Below are 18694 nucleotides of genomic sequence, written 5' to 3'. Positions count from 1 at the left end.
GAGGACTCAGCGCCCCCTGCGGGCTGGGAGGAGACAGAGCTGCCCCTGCCCCCCAAGCGCTGCCCCACAGACCCCCCCCTACCCCATAGATGAGGTTCTCCTGCCCCCCACACCCCATAGATGAGGTTCTCCTGCCCCCCACACCCCATAGATGAAGCTCTCCTGCCCCCCACACCCCATAGATGAGGTTCTCCTGCCCCACGCCCCCCATAGATGAGGTTCTCCTGCCCCACGCCCCCCATAGATGAGGTTCTCCTGCCCCACACACCCCATAGATGAGGTTCTCCTGCCCCCCACACCCCACAGATGAGGTTCTCCTGCCCCCCACACCCCATAGATGAAGCTCTTCTGCCCCCCCACACCCCATAGATGAGGGTCTCCTGCCCCACAAACCCCACAGATGAGGTTCTCCTGCCCCCCACACCCCATAGATGAGGTTCTCCTGCCCCACACACCCCATAGATGGGCTTCTAGGAGATCCCCAGCCCCGCCCCACCGGGGCTCTAGGGGCGGCTGTGGGTCCCCCCTGTCCACCCTGGCGGGTCGGCACTAGGACCCAGGGCGCGCCCCGGTGAGCCCGGCAGGGGGCGTGGCCTCATTGATTGGCTGGGCGCGCGGTTGTAGGCGGGGCTTACTCCGAGAGGGGCGGGGCCTGGAGGCGCGGGAGGCGCGGGTTGGCTGGGATCCGAGAGTGGGCGTGGCCATAGGGGCTCTCCCCTCTGATTGGTCCCCGTGAGACGAAGGGGGCGTGGCTTACCCGGCAGGCGCGGCGCGGTCAGAGGGCGCGCGGGGGTGGGCGGGGCTCCGGGCGCGCTCCGGGCTCTGATTGGCTGAGGGCGCCACGGTGGGCGTGGCTTAAGGCGCATCCTGGCTTCTGATTGGCTGCGGCGGGGAGCGAAGGGGCGTGGCTTCTGCTGGGGGCGTGGCTTGCGCCGAGGGGGGCGTGGCCTCAGGCCGGGGAGGGCGGTGATGGCGGCGCTGTTCGGGGGCGTCGAGGGGTGAGGGGGGACCCGGGACCCCGGGCCCTGTCCCCGTGTCCCCTCACGGTCCCCACGCCTGTTCCCCCCTCCTTGTCAGCCCCCCCCCCCTCGGACCCCACGTCCCCCCGGTGGCCCCACCCATGGTCCTGCCCCACCCCCCAGTGTCCCCATCCCTGTCCCCCCCCCAAGGTCCCCCCACCCCCCTGTCCCCCCATCCCAGTGTCCCCATGTCCCCCCTGTCCCAGTGTCCCCCCATCCCGGTGTCCCCATGTCCCCCCTGTCCCAGTGTCCCCCCATCCCGGTGTCCCCATGTCCCCCCTGTCCCCCCATCCCAGTGTCCCCATGTCCCCTCTGTCCCCATGTCCCAGTGTCCCCATGTCCCTCCTGTCCCCGTGTCCCCCCATCCCAGTGTCCCCATGTCCCCCCTGTCCCATGTCCCCCTGTCCCAGTGTCCCCATGTCCCCCCATCCCAGTGTCCCCATGTCCCTCCTGTCCCCGTGTCCCCCCATCCCAGTGTCCCCATGTCCCAGTGTCCCCATGTCCCCCTGTCCCCGTGTCCCCCCATCCCAGTGTCCCCATGTCCCCCCATCCCAGTGTCCCCCTGATCCCAGTGTCCCCATGTCCCCCCATCCCAGTGTCCCCATGTCCCCCCTGTCCCCATGTCCCCCCATCCCAGTGTCCCCATGTCCCCATGATGGGGGTCCCCGTCCCAGTGTCCCCTTCTCCCCCCTGTCCCAGGTCCCTGTCCCCGTGTCCCCATGTCCCCATGATGGGGGTCCCTGTCCTTGTGTCCCTCTGTCCCCCTGTCCCGGGTCCCTGTCCCCATGTCCCCATGGCTGGGGGTCCCTGTCCCTGTGTCCCCCCATCCCAGTGTCCCCTTGTCCCCCCTGTCCCAGGTCCCTGTGTCCCCACGTCCCCATGGCTGGGGGTCCCTGTCCCCGTGTCCCCATGTCCCCCATGCCTGGGGGTCCCTGTCCCCCTGTCCCCGTGTCCCCTGGGGTGTCCCAGTGGCCGTGTCCCTGTCCCCAGGGGTGGCACCCACTCCCACGTGGTGCTGGTGAGCGAGGACGGGCGCCTCCAGGCCGAGAGCGAGGGACCCAGCACCAACCACTGGGTGAGGGGACAGGGGACACGGGGACACGGGGACGGGGCCCACGTGCTCCTGCTTCTCCCGGGTCATTGTGGTCCTTCCAGGCTGTCCTGGTCGTCCCAGGTGGTCCTGGTTGTCCCATATTGTCCTGGTTCTTCCAGGTTCTTGTGGTTCTTCCAGGAAGTCCTGGTTGTCCCATGTTCTCCTGGTTCTTCCAGGTTATCATTGTTCTTCCAAGTGGTCCTGGTTGTCCCATGTTCTCCTGGTTGTCCCAGGTGGTCCCAGGTTCTTCTAGGTTCTTGTGGTTCTTCCAGGCCATCCTGGTTGTCCCATGTTCTCCTGGTTCTTCTGGGTTATTGTGGTTCTTCCAGGCAGTCCTGGTTGTCTCATGTTCTCCTGGTTGTCCCAGGTGGTCCTGGATCTTCCAGGCAGTCCTGGTTGTCCCAAATGGTCCTGGTTGTCCCATGTTCTCCTGGTTCTTCCAGGTTCTTGTGGTTCTTCCAGGCAGTCCTGGTTGTCCCATGTTCTCCTGGTTGTCCCATATTGTCCTGGTTCTTCCGGGTTCTTGTGGTTCTTCCAGGAAGTCCTGGTTGTCCCATATTGTCCTGGTTGTCCCAGGTGGTCCTGGTTCTTCCAGGTTCTTGTGGTTCTTCCAGGCAGTCCTGGTTGTCCCAGGTGGTCCTGGTGGTCCCAGGTTCTCCTGCTTCTTCCAGGTGGTCCTGGTGGTCCCAGGTTCTCCTGCTTCTTCCAGGTGGTCCTGGTGGTCCCAGGTTCTCCTGGTGGTCCCCCGTTCTCCCGTTTCCCCCACCCGGCTGCTCTGAAGCCCCCGGAGCGGCTGGTGGGACGCCGGGGGTGGTGAACCTTCCGTTGTCCCCCCCCGGGGGTGGCTCTGATGTCCCCGTGTCCCCAGCTGATCGGCCCCGAGCGCTGCCTGGAGAGGATCGAGCGCATGGTGAGCGACGCCAAGACCAAGGCCGGCGCCGACCCCCGCGTCCCCCTCCGCTCCCTGGTGAGCCCCAACCCCACCCCCCCAACCCCCAACCGGAGCTCCAGCGTGGACCTCCTAGAGGTGACCCGGGGTGTCCGGCGCGGGGCAGGGCTTGTCCCTGAGCGGAGGTGACCAGGAGGACGCCATCAGGACGTTGGTGGAGGAGCTCTCGCGCCGTTACCCCCACCTCAGCCAGAGCTTCTGCCTCACCAACGATGCCCTGGGGGCCATGGCCACCGCCACCGACCGCGGTAGGAGACGTCACGCGGCTGGGAGGGGGCTCCAAGGGTCCCTTCCAACCCAAAACTTCCCTCGGTTCCATGGTAGCGACTTGAGGTCAACCAGAACCTCCCGATCCCATCCCTGGAGGGGTTGAAGACCAGGTTGATGGGGCTTGGAGCAACCAGATCCGGTGGGAGGTGTCCAGGAGGTGGAACTGGAGGGTCTTTGAGGTCCCTTCCAACCCAAACCTTTCCATGGTTCCATGATTGTAACTTGAGGTCAACCAGAACCTCCAGATCCCGTCCCTGGAGGTGCTGAAGACCGGGTTGGGTCATGGAATCGTGAAGGTTGGAAAGGTCCTTCAGGCTCATCGCAGAGATGATCCAAGGGCTGGAGAACCTCACATCCGAGGCCAAGCTGGGAGAGCTGGGGTCGTTCAGGAGAAGAGAAGGCTCCAGGGGGACCTTAGATCCAGTGGGAGGTGTCCTTGCCTATGGGAAATGGATGGGTTTGAGGTCCCTTCTAACCCAAACTCTTCCATGACTCCATAATTCTAAGTTGTCATCAACCAGAACCTCCAAATCCCGTCCCTGGAGGGGTTGAAGACCAGGTTGATGGGGCTTGGAGCAACCAGACCCAGTGGGAGGTGTCCAAGAGGTGGAACTGGATGGCTTTTGAGGTCCACCCCATGGTCCCCTGTCCTCGCAGGTGGCATCGTCCTCATCTCGGGCACCGGCTCCAACTGCAAACTCCTCAACCCCGATGGGTCCCAGTGGGGCTGTGGCGGCTGGGGACACCTGATGGGGGACGAAGGCTCAGGTGAGGTCCCCTCGGTGGCTGCTGGGGCCAAGGGTGGACCTCAAGCGGGGCTCCAACGGGCTCCGTGGTCCCCTGGCAGCCTACTGGATTGCCCACCGGGCCGTCAAGACCGTCTTCGACTCCATGGACAACCTGGAGGTGCCGCCCCACGACATCGGCTACGTCAAGCAGGCCATGTTCGACTACTTCCAGGTGCTTCTGGGGCGGGTGGTGGGGTCTAGGGGGGCTTTGGGATGGGTGGTGGGGTCTAGGGGGGCTTTGGGATGTGTAGTGAAGTCTAGGGGGGCTCTGGGATGGGTGGTGGAGTCTAGGGGGGCTTTGGGATGGGTGGTGGGGTCTGGGGAGCTCCAGGGTGGGTGGTGGGATCTGGGGGGGCTTCAGGATGATTGGTGGGTCCGAGGAGCTCCAGGACGGGTGGTGGGATCTCGGGGGGCTTTGGGATGGGTGGTGGGGTCTGAGGGGGCTTTGGGACGGGTAGTGGGGCCCAAGGAGCTCCAGGGTGGATGGTGGGGTCTGGGGGGGCTTCAGGATGATTGGTGGGGTCTGAGGGGGCTTTGGGATGAGTGATGTGGTCTGGGGGGGCTTTGGGATGGGTGGTGGGATCTGAGGAGCTCCAGGGTGGGTGGTGGGGTCTGGGGGGCTTCAGGATGATTGGTGGGTCTGAGGAGCTCCAGAACAGGTGGTGGGATCTGGGGGGGCTTTGGGATGGATGGTGGGGTCTGGGGGGTCTTTGGGATGAGTGATGTGGTCTGGGGGTGCTTTGGGATGGGTGGTGGGGTCTGGGGGCGCTTCAGGATGATTGGTGGGGTCTGGGGGGGGCTTTGGGATGGGTGGTGGGGTCTGGGGGGGGGCTTTGGGATGAGTGGTGGGGCCCAAGGAGCTCCAGGGTGGATGGTGGGGTCTGGGGGGGCTTTGGGATGGGTGGTGGGGTCTGGGGGGGCTTTGGGGTGGTTGGTGGAGTCTGAGGAGCTCCAGGGTGGATGGTGGGATCTGGGGGGGCTTTGGGATGGGTGGTGGGATCTGGGGGGGCTTTGGGATGGATGGTGGGATCTGAGGAGCTCCAGGGTGGATGGTGGGGTGTGGGGGGGCTTTGGGATGGGTGGTGGGGTCTGGGGGGGCTTTGGGGTGGTTGGTGGAGTCTGAGGAGCTCCAGGGTGGATGGTGGGATCTGGGGGGGCTTTGGGATGGGTGGTGGGATCTGGGGGGGCTTTGGGATGGATGGTGGGATCTGAGGAGCTCCAGGGTGGATGGTGGGGTGTGGGGGGCTTTGGGATGGGTGGTGGGGTCTAGGGGGACTTTGGGATGTGTAGTGAAGTCTAGGGGGGCTCTGGGATGGGTGGTGGGGTCTAGGGGGGCTTCAGGATGTTTGTTGGGTCCAAGGAGCTCCAGGACGGGTGGTGGGATCTGGGAGAGCTTTGAGACGTGTGGTGGGGTCTGAGGAGACTTTGGGATGGGTGGTGGGATCTGGAGGGGCTTCAGGATGGGTGGTGGGGTCCGAGGAGCTCCAGGAGGGGTGGTGGGGTCTGGGGGGGCTTTGGGGTGGGTGTCGGGGTCCCGGGAGGTCCCGTGGTGACCGAGGTGTCCCCAGATCTCGGAGCGGCTGGAGCTGCTGCCCCACCTCTATCGCTCCTTCGACAAGGCCAAGTTCGCCGGGTTCTGCCGCCGCCTGGCCCAGGGTGTGGGACTGGGACCCACCGGGACCCACCGGGAGGGACTGGGACCCACTGGGGGCACAGTGGGGAGGCAGAGGGGGCGGAGGGGGGGAACTGGGAGGGACTGGGGGTGACTGGGAGGGACTCGGGGGGACTCGGGTGACTGGGAGGGACTGGAGTGACTGGAGGAACTGGGGGGACTCAGGAGACTGGGGGTAACTGGGAGGGACTGGGAGGGACTGGGATGACTCAAGGGGGACTGGGGGTAACTGAGGGGACTGGGAGGGACTGGGGAGACTGGGAGGGACTGGGGGGGACTGGGGGGACTGGGAGGGACTGGGGAGACTGGGGGGGACTGGGGGGACTGGGGAGACTGGGGGGGACTGGGGGGACTGGGGGGACTGGGAGGGACTGGGGAGACTGGGGGGGACTGGGGGGACTGGTGGGGACTCAGGGCAACTGGGGGGGACTGGGGGGGAACTGGAGCAGACTGGGAGGGACTGGGAGGGACTGGGGGTGACTCAGGGGGACTGGGGGGAACTGGAGGGCCCCAGGGGGGACTGGGATGACTCTGGGGAGACTGGGGGGGACTGGGAGGGACTGGGGTGACACGGGGGGGAGACTGGGTGTAACTGGAGGAACTGGGGGCACTCAGGGGGGACTGGGGGTAACTGGGGGGACTGGGATGACTCCGGGGAGACTGGGGGCCGCTTGGGGGGACTGGGAGGGACTGGGGTGACACGAGGGGGAGACTGGGGGGACTGGGAGGGAATGGGGAGACTGGGGGGAACTGGGGGCGATTGAGGGGAACTGGGGGGGACTGGGAGGGAATGGGGGGTGACTGGGAGGGAATGGGGAGACTGGGGGGAACTGAGGGTGACTGGGGGGAAATGGGGGAGACTGGGAGGAACTGGGGGCGATTGAAGGGAACTGGGGGTGACTGGGAGGAACTGGGGGGGACTGGGAGAGAATGGGGAGACTGGGGGGGGACTGGGAGGAACTGGGGGGCGATTGAGGGGAACTGGGGGGGACTGGGAGGAACTGGGGGGGACTGGGAGAGAATGGGGAGACTGGGGGGGGACTGGGAGGAACTGGGGGGCGATTGAAGGGAACTGGGAGGAACTGGGGGGCAATTGAGGGGAACTGGGAGGAACTGGTGGTGACTGGGGGTCTCTGGGGTCCCGGGGTCCCCCAGGTGCGGGGGCCGGGGACCCCCTGTGCCGCCTCCTCCTGGAGCGAGCGGGCGCCGAGCTGGGGCGCCAGGCGGGGGCCGTGCTGCCCCGAGCCCACGCGGTGAGCGGGGACGGGGACACGGGGGGGGGACACGGGGACCCCCAGGGACACCCCTGAGCCTTGGGGTCCCCGCCTGTCCCCCCCCAGAGCCTCTTCCAGGGGGACCTGGGGTTACCCATCGTCTGCGTGGGCTCCGTCTGGAAGAGCTGGGAGCAGCTGCGGGGGGGTGAGTGTGGGGGAACTGGGGGGACTGGGAGGGACTGGGGGGACAAAGAGGGCCTGGAGATCCTCAAAACCCAACCCTGTGGGTCACTGGGGGGACTGGGAGGGACTGGGAGGGACAAAGAGGTCCTGGAGATCCTCAAAACCCAACCCTATGGGTCACTGGAGGGGACTGGGAGGGACTGGGGGCACAAAGAGGTCCTGGAGGTCCTCAAAACCCAACCCTACGTGTCACTGGGGGGACTGGGAGGGACTGGAGGTGCTCAAAACCCAACCCTATGTGTCACTGGGGGAACTGGAAGGGACAAAGAGGTCCTGGAGGGCCTCAAAACCCAACCCTATGGGTCACTGGGGGGACTGGGAGGGACAAAGAGGGCCTGGAGATCCTCAGAACCCAACCCTACGTGTCACTGGAGGGGACTGGGAGGGACTGGGATGGACAAAGAGGGCCTGGAGATCCTCAAAACCCAACCCTATGGGTCACTGGAGGGGACTGGGAGGGACTGGGGGCACAAAGAGGTCCTGGAGATCCTCAAAACCCAACCCTACGTGTCACTGGGGGGACTGGGAGGGACTGGAGGTGACTGGGAAGAGAAAGAGGTCCTGGAGGTGCTCAAAACCCAACCCTCTGTGTCACTGGGGGTGACTGGGAGGGACAAAGAGGTCCTGGAGGTCCTCAAAACCCAACCCTGTGTGTTACTAGGGGAACTGGGGGTGACTGGGAGGGACTGGGGGGACAAAGAGGTCCTGGAGGTCCTCAAACCCCAACCCTCCCTGTGTTCCAGGGTTCCTCCGTGCCCTGGAGGAGGCGCGGGACAAGGTGCCTGGTGGCATCTTCACCCGCTTCAGCCTCCTGAAGCTGAGAGGCTCCTCGGCGCTGGGCGCGGCCCGTTTGGGCGCCAGGAACGCCGGTCAGGAGCTGCCCTTGGACCAAGCCAGCAACGTCGACGTCTTCTACACCCACGTCTTCTAACAGGGGGCTCAGGGGACCTTCCCGGTGCTGGTGGTGATGGAATTGGGGTTTGTGGGAAATAGAAACACTCCGAGCGTCCTGGAGTCGTGGCCGAGCTCTGGGGGGGGCGAGGAGGAACTCCAGGTGGAGCCTCAGGGAGTTCCAAGGTGTGAAGGTGCCGTGATTCCACCTCGACATCAACCAGAACCCCCAGGTCCCACCCCTGGAGGGGTTCCAGGCCAGGTTGGATGGGGCTGGGAGCCCCTGATCCAGTGGGAGGTGTCCCTGCCCGTGGCAGGAGGTGGAACTGGATGGGCTTTGAGGGCCATTCAACCCAAACCATCCCATGAAGATAAGAGAAGACATGGCCTGCCCAAGACAAGGAATCTCATCATCCCATCCCATTCCATCATCCCATCCCTCTGGGCACCATCTCATCTCATCATCATCATCTCTCCTCATCACCTCCTCTCCTCTCCTCTCATCTCTCATCATCATCTCCTCTCATCTCAACTCCTCCTCATCTCATCTCCAACTCCTCCCCACCTCCAACTCCTCCTCTCCATCTCCAACTCCTCCTCCTCTCCATCTCCTCCTCCTCCTTTCCATCTCCTCCTCCTCCTCCTCCTCTCCATCTCCAACTCCTCCTCCTCTCCATCTCCAACTCCTCCTCCTCCTTTCCATCTCCTCCTCCTCCTCCTCTCCATCTCCTCCTCCTCCTCCTTTCCATCTCCTCCTCCTCCTCCTCCTCTCCATCTCCAACTCCTCCTCCTCTCCATCTCCAACTCCTCCTCCTCCTTTCCATCTCCTCCTCCTCCTCCTTTCCATCTCCTCCTCCTCTCCATCTCCTCCTCCTCCTCCTTTCCATCTCCTCCTCTCCATCTCCTCCTCCTCCTCTCCATCTCCTCCTCCTCCTCTCCATCTCCTCCTCCTCCTCTCCATCTCCTCCTCCTCCTCTCCATCTCCTCCTCCTCCTCTCCATCTCCTCCTCCTCCTCTCCTCCATCTCCTCCTCCTCTCCTCCATCTCCTCCTCCTCCTCTCCATCTCCTCCTCCTCCTCTCCATCTCCTCCTCCTCTCCTCATCTCATCTCCTCCTCATTTCATCTCATCATCCCATTCCATCAACCCATCATCTCATCATCCCATCCCACCCCACCCCAGCCCTCCGGCCACCCCCACTCCCAGTGTCCCCCCTGAAGCATCTCCAGCTCTGGGGACGCTGGCACGCGGCTCTGGCTTGGGGCTCGGTGGCAGAGGTGGCCCCAGGCCGTGCCGGGACCCGCCGGGAGGACCCTCCGGGTTAACCCACCAACGCTCTGCTCACCACAAGAGGCCGTGGTCCCACCACCCCGGGCTCTCCTGATGGACACCGGGAAGAGTCAACGGAGCTAGAGGCCACCGAGTGGCCACCAGCTCCCACCCCTGCGAGCCCCCCGTGACTTCTCCTCCGTTGAATTCCTGGGAATACCGGGAGGCCTCGTCCCCAAGAGCTGAGATGAACATGGATGAGCAAGAACTCATCCCCACGTTCCTACAACCACTTTAATCCTTCGCCTCATCCCGAAGGCGCCGCCTCCTCCGGATACAGATTCCCAACGCGGCGTTCCGAAGGAGACCCCGAAGGCCAGGCCTGAACCCACCAGCACCACGGGCTGAGTGAGAAGAAGCTCCCCAAGATCCCACCAGAAGCACGGAGCCCCAAGAGCTGCTCCACCAGCTTTGTTCCTGCCCCAGGGAACAGCTCCAGACTGGAAGGAGAAGATTGAGATTGGACGTGGGGAAGGAATTCTTCACGCTGAGGGTGAGGAGACCCAGGTTGCCCAGAGAAGTGGTGGTGGCTCCATCCCTGGAGGTGTTGAAGACCAGGTTGGATGGAGCTTGGAGCAACCGGATCCAGCGAAAGGTGCTCCTGGGCTGGAACGGGATAGGCTTGGAGGTCCCTTCCCACCCAAACCGATCCATGGTTCCATGATTCTAACTCGCCATCAAGCAGAAGCCCCAGATCCCATCCCCGGAGTGTTGAAGGCCGGGTTGGATGGGGCTTGGAGCAACCAGATCCAGTGGGAGGTGTTCCTGGGCTGGAACTGGAGGGGCTTGGAGGTCCCTTCCAACCCAACCCATTCCATCATTCTAGAAAGCAGAGAAGATTCTCATCTCCCAAGAGAAAAAAAAGAGCTGGAATTAGTGTTGAGCGCCTCTCGGAATGCTTCTTGGAGGAGCTTCGGATTGACCTCGATCCCCTTCACCTTTCCAAGAGGGAAAGAAACTCTTTAACGGAACAAAAAAGGGACCTCGGGCAGGTCCTGGTGCGGCCCCGGTGACCTGGACAGGCTGGAGAACCCAAAATTCTATTGGAAGAAGGAAAAAAAAAAGGAATTTCCTCTCAGAGGGCTGGGAACGCGGCTGTGGAAGAGCAGGAACCCAGGAGGAACCGAGGGAGGAGTCCTAGAAAGCAAAATCTGCCCTGAAGACGAGTGAGAAAAAGGCAAAGGGCTTCAAAAAATAAACCAAGGAATGAAGAAACGGGGCTGGAAGCGAAGAGCGAGGATGGAGAAGGTTGCAGCAATTCCGCTACGGCACAAAGTCCAGCCGGGATGGATCCTCTCCCGACGCCGTCCCCAGCCGGGACACAGTCTCTGCCAAAGCCACCGGCACCATCAGTACTTCACCCCCGGCACAAACTCCTTGGCGTCTGGGTTCAAGTTGCTTTTGCTCTGGAAGAGAAGAAGGAGAAGAGGTTGGAGACCAGGAAAGGTCTAGAGAGGGATGTGGCCAGGTTGGATCCATGGATGGAGGGCAGGGAGGATCTAGAGAGGGATGTGGCCAGGCTGGATCCATGGATGGAGGGCGGGGAGGATCTAGAGAGGGACCTGGCCAGGCTGGATCCATGGATGGAGGGCAGGGAGGATCTAGAGAGGGATCTGGCCAGGCTGGATCCATGGATGGAGGGCAGGGAGGATCTAGAGAGGGACCTGGCCAGGCTGGATCCATGGCTGGAGGGCAGGGAGGATCTAGAGAGGGATGTGGCCAGGCTGGATCCATGGATGGAGGGCAGGGAGGATCTAGAGAGGGACCTGGCCAGGCTGGATCCATGGCTGGAGGGCAGGGAGGATCTAGAGAGGGACCTGGCCAGGCTGGATCCATGGATGGAGGGCAGGGAGGATCTAGAGAGGGATCTGGCCAGGCTGGATCCATGGATGGAGGACAGGGAGGATCTAGAGAGGGACCTGGCCAGGCTGGATCCATGGCTGGAGGGCAGGGAGGATCTAGAGAGGGACCTGGCCAGGCTGGATCCATGGATGGAGGGCAGGGAGGATCTAGAGAGGGATCTGGCCAGGCTGGATCCATGGATGGAGGGCAGGGAGGATCTCGAGAGGGACCTGGCCAGGCTGGATCCATGGATGGAGGGCAGGGAGGATCTAGAGAGGGACCTGGCCAGGCTGGATCCATGGATGGAGATGAGGGAGGATCTAGAGAGGGATGTGGCCAGGCTGGATCCATGGCTGGAGGGCAGGGAGGATCTAGAGAGGGACCTGGCCAGGCTGGATCCATGGATGGAGGGCAGGGAGGATCTAGAGAGGGACCTGGCCAGGCTGGATCCATGGATGGAGATGAGGGAGGATCTAGAGAGGGACCTGGCCAGGCTGGATCCCTGGGGCAGCAGCACCAGGTCCTTCCCTGCTGGTCAGGAAGGTCCCCGAGGAAGCATCCCCACCATTGCCAGGACACGTCTCCAGCCCGTTCTCCGAGCTCCTCACCAGAATGTCCTCGGAGACGTGGCTGTCGGCCACCGAGAGCCCGTTGAGCTGCTGCTGCAGCTGCCCCACGCCCTGGGGGAGGTCGCGCGATGGGATGAACCACTCCTGGTCTTCTTCCTCCAGCATCTCCTGGAAGCAGCGATCCAGGAACTCCTGCTCTTGCAGCTCCTCCTCCACCTGCCCAAGGAGAACCGTGAGGTGCAAGGAGAAAGGGGTTTCCGTAACCTGTTCCCACCTGGGTAAAGCGCTTTGAGATGTGTCCACCTCATCTCCAGTCACCTGGGAACTGGGATCCCACCTCACTCGTTCCATAAAGTCACTTTTAGGAGGGATCTGAGGCCCAAATGAGGACATGGAATCACCATGCGTTCCTCTTGGAAAAGCGACCCCCAAGGTGCTCAACCCTCATGTGCTGAATTTCTCAGATCCCCAGGAGCTTCATCCCAGCTGCTCCAGGACACCTCCATGTCTTGGAGACACCAGAGCGGAGCCACAACTCTTATTTTGAGCTTCATCCCAGCTTCTCCAGGACATCTCCATGCCTTGGAGACACCAGAGTGGCACTTGGGGACATGGTTTTGCCGACTGGATGAGCTTGGAGGTCTTCTCCAGCCTTTAATGATTCCACCTAGCAACACTGAGCCCAACCAGGAAGCCCTGAGGCTCCTCTTCCCACCTTCCACCAGGCCCTGGTGCTCCTCCTCCACCCCAGGAGCTCCGCATTGTTTGCTTTGCTTTTAATTAACGCGGCGCTTGATTAACACGGACTCATTGACCTCTCCAGCTGCTGCCTCATCGCGTCCTTCCATGAAACTAAAGCCTTTGAGTCACCGCTCGCTGTGGTCGAGGTCATGGGGCATGAGGAACCTGTTCCACCACCACCACCTGCTTCTCCTCTGGTGGGAACCAGCCTGAAGCCTTCACAGGTGGAGAACTTCTCCTGGGAACACCAGGAAGGCTGAGGAACATCTCCCTTGAGGACCAGGGAGGTGACAGCCCTGTTCCCAGCTTGTTCCAAGCTCTGGTGGTCCCTCCACTAGATGATCGTCAAGGTCCCTTCCAACCCAAACCAGCTCCTGATATCCTGGTGGTGGGAACCCCCGCTTGGATCACCTCCGTGGCCTCCTCTGGGCCCGCTCCAACAGCTCCAGGTCCTTCTTATGATGGGGATTCCAGAAGAGGACCCAGGACTCCAGGTGGGTCTCCCAGAGTGGAGCAGAAGGGCTGGATCTCCTCCCTGGCCCTGGTGGCCACGCTGCTCTGGATGCTTTGGACCCCAAGAACTTCTCCTCAGAGCTGCTCCCAATCCTGGATTTGGGCTTGGGATCACCTTGACCCAACTGTAGGACCTTGCCCCTGGCCTGGTTGAACCTCATTGCATGGTCTCACCTCGCCAGCTTGTCCAGGTCCTTCTGGACGTCCTCCCTCCCCTCCACTGTGTCAACCACACCACCCAGCTTGGTGTCCTTGGCCAACCTGCCCTCAAATCCCACTGTCCACAACTCCAATGGAGACGTTCAGCACCACCGTTCCCGACACCAAGCCCTGAGGAACCTCGCTCCTCACTGATCTCCACGCGGACACCACAACTCTTGGAGTGTCACCATCCAGGAGACTCCTTAACCACTGAGAGGTCCACCCATCACGTCCCGGTCTCTCCGGTTTAGAGACCAGGAGGCCGTGTGGGACGGTGCTGAAGCCCAGGTAGATGACATTGGTCACCCTCCCCTTGTCCCTCAATGCTGGAGCTCCCACCCTTTGATCCAAGAGGGTCAAAGTCATCTTGAGGGCTTTTTTCATCCATCCACATCCATCTAGGTAGACCCAATACGACGAGGATCCCCATCCCAGGAGGACTCCCGTACACCTCATGGATCCCACCAAAGGAACCTGTTCCACCACCTCGATTGGAGTGATGGAAACGCAGAGCTGGGCAACCAGCGTCCTGCTCTTACCTGCCTGTTGAAGTCCTCCTCGTTCTCCATCCACATGTACTCCGCGAAGGGGTTGTTGTCCTTCTCATCGTGACCGTTCACCGCTTGGTCCTCTTTGGCTTTGGGAGTGGACGTCGTCGTCGTGGTGCTGGCCAGGTCGGAGCCATTCATCGTTACGGCCTCTGGGAAGGGGAAAAAGGACATGAAGGAGCTGCTGAAGACCCTTCCAACCCATCCTGGTCATCCCAGATCCTACATAGATGCCACCAGCCATGCTGATGGGTGGAAGCTGAGGTCTCCAGCACAAGAACCTACTGCTTCCAGGCTACTTGGCTCATCTCTTCGAAAGCTCTGGAAGCAGAACTTCTCCTCCTTAGCAGGACCAACGTGGCCTTGACCCATCAGGGGTGGTCTGACCACGCCGGTTCTGGTTGTAGAGCATCTTTGAGGCCCCTGGTCCAGTGGGAGGTGTCCCTGCCCATGGCAGGAGGTGGGACTGGATGGGTTCGAGGTCCCTTCCAACCCAAACCATCCATGGTTCTAAGGTGTCATCAACTAGAACCCCCAGATCCCATCCCTGGAGGGGTTGAAGACCAGGTTGGATGAGGCTTGGAGCAACCAGATCCAGTGGGAGGTGTCCAGGAGGTGGAACTGGAGGGGCTTTGAGGTCCAGCCCAACCTCCTCTGTGATAATTTGACAATCCGAGTAGATCAAGGAGGAAGACACCAACTCAACGTCTCCATCCCAACACCAGCATCAAACAAGGAAAGTCCCCGTGTCACCATGTTGAGACGTTTGATGCCATGAGGGACATCACGGATGGAGTCGGCAGGAGATGAGATGGTTGGGTCGTTAGACCATATCCTGACCAGATCCAGGAGGACACGGCACAGCCAAACAAGGAGCATCAGAGGTCTGAGGGATTCTGGAGATCCTGGTTCCTCCTCCAGGAGAACGTTCCTGGCACGAGCAGCATTCCCGCTTCCAGAAAGAGTTAAGAAACTGGGAGATGCATCCACCAACTCGGCTCCAGGCGGGGACCTCTGGGGCCTCCTCACCATCCTGGTGCTGGAGCCAAAGCTGGGATCAAGGACTGAAGAGGGTTGATCCAGCTGGAGGTCCATGTCTGGATCCCAGGGCTGATCCAGCTGGAGGTCCATGTCCAGGATCCCAGGGCTGATCCAGCTGGAGGTCCATGTCCAGGATCCCAGGGCTGATCCAGCTGGAGGTCCATGTCCAGGATCCCAGGGCTGATCCAGCTGGAGGTCCATGTCTGGAATCCCAGGGCTGATCCAGCTGGAGGTCCACGCCCAGAATCCCAAGGCTGATCCATGGAGGATCAAGGATGCAGCTGGATGGTTTTCCAACCTTCTCTGAAGCCATAATTAGCAAGGCAGCTCGTTAGGCTCTTCCCAACACTCTAGATTCTCCCATATTCCCAGTGCTCCTCAGGTTGCTTCTCCACCAGCCTTTTCTCCACGTCTGGCACCAGGAATGTCGTTGACCTCGCTCTGATCTCTGTCTATAGCCAAGGTCTCGTTGCTCCAAATCCAAGGTCCTGCTCCTTATCTCCCAACCATATGGATTTCTCTGAGGGTTTCCAGCCGCCCCATGTGGCAGCTGCCGTGTTCTCAGCTGGGTCTCCTCGAATTCATGGAACTGTTGAATGGGTTGGGTTGGAAGGGACCTCAAGGATCACGCAGCCCAACCTCCCTGCAGAAGCAGGGACACCTTCAACCACATCTTGTTGCTCCCAGCCCCATCCAACCTGGCCTTGAACCCCTCCAGGGATGGGGCAGCCACCCCTGCTCTGGGCAACCTGGGCCAGGGCCTCCCCACCCTCCCAGGAGAACATTTCTCCCCAAGATCTCATCTCCATCTCCCCTCTTGCAGCTCAAAACCATCCCCCTTGTCCTCTCTCTGTCCTCCTTGATCCAGAGTCCCTCCCCAGCTCTCCTGGAGCCCCTTTCCCTACTGGAAGATGCTCTAAGGTCTCCACAGAGCCTTCTCTTCTCCAGGATGAACAACCCCAACTCTCTCAGCCTCCTACAGGAGGTTCTCCAGCCCTTGGATCATCTCTGTGGCCTCCTCTGGCCTCGCTCCACCAGCTCCATGTCCTCCCTGTGCTGAGGACTCCAGAGCTGGACCCAGGACTCCAGGTGGGTCTCCCAGAGTGGAGCAGAGGGGCAGGATCCCCTCCCTGGCCCTGGTGGCCACGCGGCTCTGGATGCAGCCCAGGACATGGGGAGGAGTTCCTGGGAACGAGGACCTGGATCTGCTGTGCTCCAAGGACCCGCGGATCCACGGAGAAGATCCCTGCTCCCACGCTCATTCCCGACTTGTCCCTACACGCCGGGTGGAACCTGAAGAGCCGGCACGGCACCAAAGCGCCGCGGGGCAGAGGCCGGGAGCCGCCTGGGCCACGTCCCGAGCCGCGGGAACCGGAGCAGGGCAGCTCCTGCCCAGCCCAAAGCCACCCGTGGGATCCAACCTGGCCAGAACGGTGGGGACGCGGCTCCCAGGAGCCGCAATCGGCACCGCAGCCGGTTCTGCCACCGCTCTCCGGGTCAGCAACGCCGCGGGACGTGGCCCTGGAGGCTCTTCTGGAGCAGGAGCCACGCGGGAGGAGGAGGGAGAAGCCCAGCTGCCCCCCGTGCCACGGTGCAGCTGGTGGCATCTCACCCTGTCCCCTCCACCCAGCCCCATCCCAACCCATCTATCTCGTCCCATCCCATCTATCTTGTCCCAACCTGTCCTATCTCATCTACCTTGTCCCATCCCATCCCATTCTGTCCCACCTATCCCATCCCGTCTATCTCGTCCCATCCCATCCTGTCCCATCCATCCTGACCCATCTCATCTATCTTTTCCCTACCTGACCCATCCCATCCATCTTGTCCCATCCCATCCCATCCGTCTCGCCCTGTCCCATCTATCTTGTCCCATCCTGTCCCATCCCATCCTGTCCATCTATCCCGTCCCATCTCATCTACCCTGTCCCACCCTGTCCTGTCCCATCCATCCCATCCCATCCATCCCGTCACATCCCATGCCGCCCCCACCCCATCCCATCTGATTCCCATCCCCATCTCCATCCCCATCCCATCCATCCAATCCCATCCCATCCATCCCATCTCCATCCCCATCCCCATCCCCATCCCCATCCCGGTGGGTCGGAGCAGGACAAGGAAGGAGAAGCTCCTGTCCCACAGTGACGTCGCTGCCCTGGATGCCTCCCGTCCATCCGCCTCCCCCGGTGCCGGCCCCGTTGCCCCCGTCCCTGACCCCTTTGGCCCCGTTACCGGCTCCTTTTCCCCTGTTACTGGCCTCATTCCTCTGTTACCGGCCCCGTTCCCCCCATCACTGATCCCGGTGTCACACTCCTGGCCCCGTTCCCCGGCCCCGTTCCCCCCGTTACCAACCCCTTTTACCCCGTTACCAACCCCGTTGTCACATTACCGGCCCTGTTCCTTCTGTCACCAGCCCCTTTGGCCCCGTTCCCAGCCCCGTTCCCCCCGTTAATGACCCCGTTGTCACATTACCGGCCCCGTTCCCCCTGTTAACAGCCCCTTTGGCCCCGTTACCGGCCCCGTTGTCACATTACCGGTGCCATTCCCCCCGTTACCGACCCCGTTCCCCCCGTTACCAGCCCCGCTGTCATGTTACCGGCCCCGTTCCCGCTGTCAGCATCCCCTTTGGCCCCATCACCCATCCCGTTCCCGGCCTCGTTGTCACATTACTGGCCCCGTTGCCCCCATTACCGGCCCCTTTGGCCCCGTTGCCCCCATTACCGGCCCCGTTCCCCACGTTACTGACACCGTTCCCCCGTTACCGGCCCCTTTGGCCCCGTTCCTGGCCCCGTTACCCTCATTACCGTCCCCGTTCCCCATGTTACTGACCCCATTCCCCCCATTACCGGCCCCTTTGGCCCCCTTACCGGCCCCGTTACCCCCATTACCGGCCGTCACCAACCCTGTTCCCCCCGTTACCGACCCCGTTGTCACATTACCGGCCTGTTTCCCCCGTTAATGACCCCTTTACCCCCATTACCGGGCCCTTTGGCCCCGTTCCTGGCCCCGATCCCCCCGTTCCTGGCCCCGTTACCCCAGTTACCGGCCCCGTTCCCCACGTTACCGGCCCCTTTGGCCCCATTACCCCCGTTCCTGGCCCCGTTACCGACCCTGTTCCCCCCATTACCGGCCCCGTTCCCCCCGTTAATGACCCCTTTACCCCCACTACCGGCCCGTTCCCCCCATTACCGGCCCAGTTCCCCCCGTTACCCCCCGTTACCGACCCCGTTCCCCCCATTAATAACCCCTTTGCCCCCATTACCGGCCCAGTTCCCCCCGTTAGCAGCCCCGTTCCCCCCGTTAATGACCCCTTTACCCCCGTTACCGGCCCCTTTGGCCCCGTCGCGACCCCTTTCCCCTCGCTAACGGCGCCGTTGCCCCATTACCGGCCCTGTTCCCCCCGCTACCGACTCCTTTCCCCCCGTTACCGGCCCTGTTGTCACATTACCGGCCCCGTTCCTTCCATCCCCGTCCCCCTTAGCCCCGTTCCCGACCCCGTTGTCACATTACAGGCTCCTTTTCCCTCATAAACGGCCCCGTTCCCCTCATTAACGGCCCCGTTCGCCCCCCCGGCTCCCCCCGTTGCCCCCCCCCCCCGGTACCCGCTGGCTCCGCCGCCGCCGCCGTTCCCCGCCGCGCCCGTCAGCGCCGCGTCCCCATTGGGCGCCGCGCCCGCGAGGCCCCGCCCCTTTCCGCTCCCCCCGCGCTCCCATTGGTCCGTCCCCCTCCCTCCCGCCGTCAATCAACGCCCAAGCCCCGCCCCCCCCGCCCG

The 18694-nt window shown here is 62.5% G+C and overlaps 2 protein-coding genes across 5 annotated transcripts; one reads left to right on the top strand and one right to left on the bottom strand.

Annotated features, from left to right (window-relative positions):
• The first annotated feature begins 949 nt into the window (after positions 1–949).
• On the top strand, positions 950–8270 carry NAGK (N-acetylglucosamine kinase). Of its 3 annotated transcripts, XM_069856655.1 has the most exons (10): positions 950–998; positions 2010–2094; positions 2981–3079; positions 3168–3309; positions 3989–4099; positions 4179–4291; positions 5688–5775; positions 6947–7044; positions 7132–7210; positions 7992–8251. In XM_069856655.1, the coding sequence occupies exons 1-10, from the start codon at positions 970–972 to the stop codon at positions 8177–8179; spliced, it is 1032 nt and encodes a 343-aa protein (XP_069712756.1). In that variant the 5' UTR covers positions 950–969; the 3' UTR covers positions 8180–8251. The 3 variants fall into 3 exon arrangements, with proteins under 3 accessions (XP_069712756.1, XP_069712757.1, XP_069712758.1); XM_069856656.1 differs by lacking the exon at positions 6947–7044 and having other exon boundaries at positions 7992–8270; XM_069856657.1 differs by lacking the exons at positions 5688–5775; positions 6947–7044.
• A 1417-nt stretch (positions 8271–9687) lies between these two features.
• Positions 9688–18575, bottom strand: PAIP2B (poly(A) binding protein interacting protein 2B). Of its 2 annotated transcripts, none has more exons than XM_069856676.1 (4): positions 18525–18575; positions 13873–14033; positions 11918–12094; positions 9688–10873 (listed from the first exon to the last, which is right to left on the bottom strand). In XM_069856676.1, the coding sequence occupies exons 2-4, from the start codon at positions 14020–14022 to the stop codon at positions 10817–10819; spliced, it is 384 nt and encodes a 127-aa protein (XP_069712777.1). In that variant the 5' UTR covers positions 14023–14033; positions 18525–18575; the 3' UTR covers positions 9688–10816. The 2 variants fall into 2 exon arrangements, with proteins under 2 accessions (XP_069712777.1, XP_069712778.1); XM_069856677.1 differs by lacking the exon at positions 18525–18575 and adding an exon at positions 16344–16360.
• Positions 18576–18694: the final 119 nt, after the last annotated feature.

Source organism: Phaenicophaeus curvirostris, chromosome 4 (genome assembly GCF_032191515.1).
Source record: "Phaenicophaeus curvirostris isolate KB17595 chromosome 4, BPBGC_Pcur_1.0, whole genome shotgun sequence".
Taxonomy (NCBI): domain Eukaryota; kingdom Metazoa; phylum Chordata; class Aves; order Cuculiformes; family Cuculidae; genus Phaenicophaeus; species Phaenicophaeus curvirostris.
Note: the sequence above shows the minus strand (reverse complement) of the source record. Positions and strands in the feature narration are given on the sequence as shown.

Bases quoted from the DNA above. Each gene is read 5' to 3' on its own strand.
- PAIP2B (XM_069856676.1), bottom strand. From the start codon at position 14,022: ATGAATGGCTCCGACCTGGCCAGCACCACGACGACGACGTCCACTCCC. The intron at 12,095-13,872 runs GTAAGAGCAGGA...CTCCTTGGGCAG, and splicing joins AGGAGGACTTCAACAGGCAG to GTGGAGGAGGAGCTGCAAGA. The intron at 10,874-11,917 runs GTGAGGAGCTCG...CTTCTCTTCCAG, and splicing joins ACGTCTCCGAGGACATTCTG to AGCAAAAGCAACTTGAACCC.
- NAGK (XM_069856655.1), top strand. From the start codon at position 970: ATGGCGGCGCTGTTCGGGGGCGTCGAGGG. The intron at 999-2,009 runs GTGAGGGGGGAC...CCCTGTCCCCAG, and splicing joins CTGTTCGGGGGCGTCGAGGG to GGGTGGCACCCACTCCCACG. The intron at 3,310-3,988 runs GTAGGAGACGTC...CTGTCCTCGCAG, and splicing joins GGCCACCGCCACCGACCGCG to GTGGCATCGTCCTCATCTCG.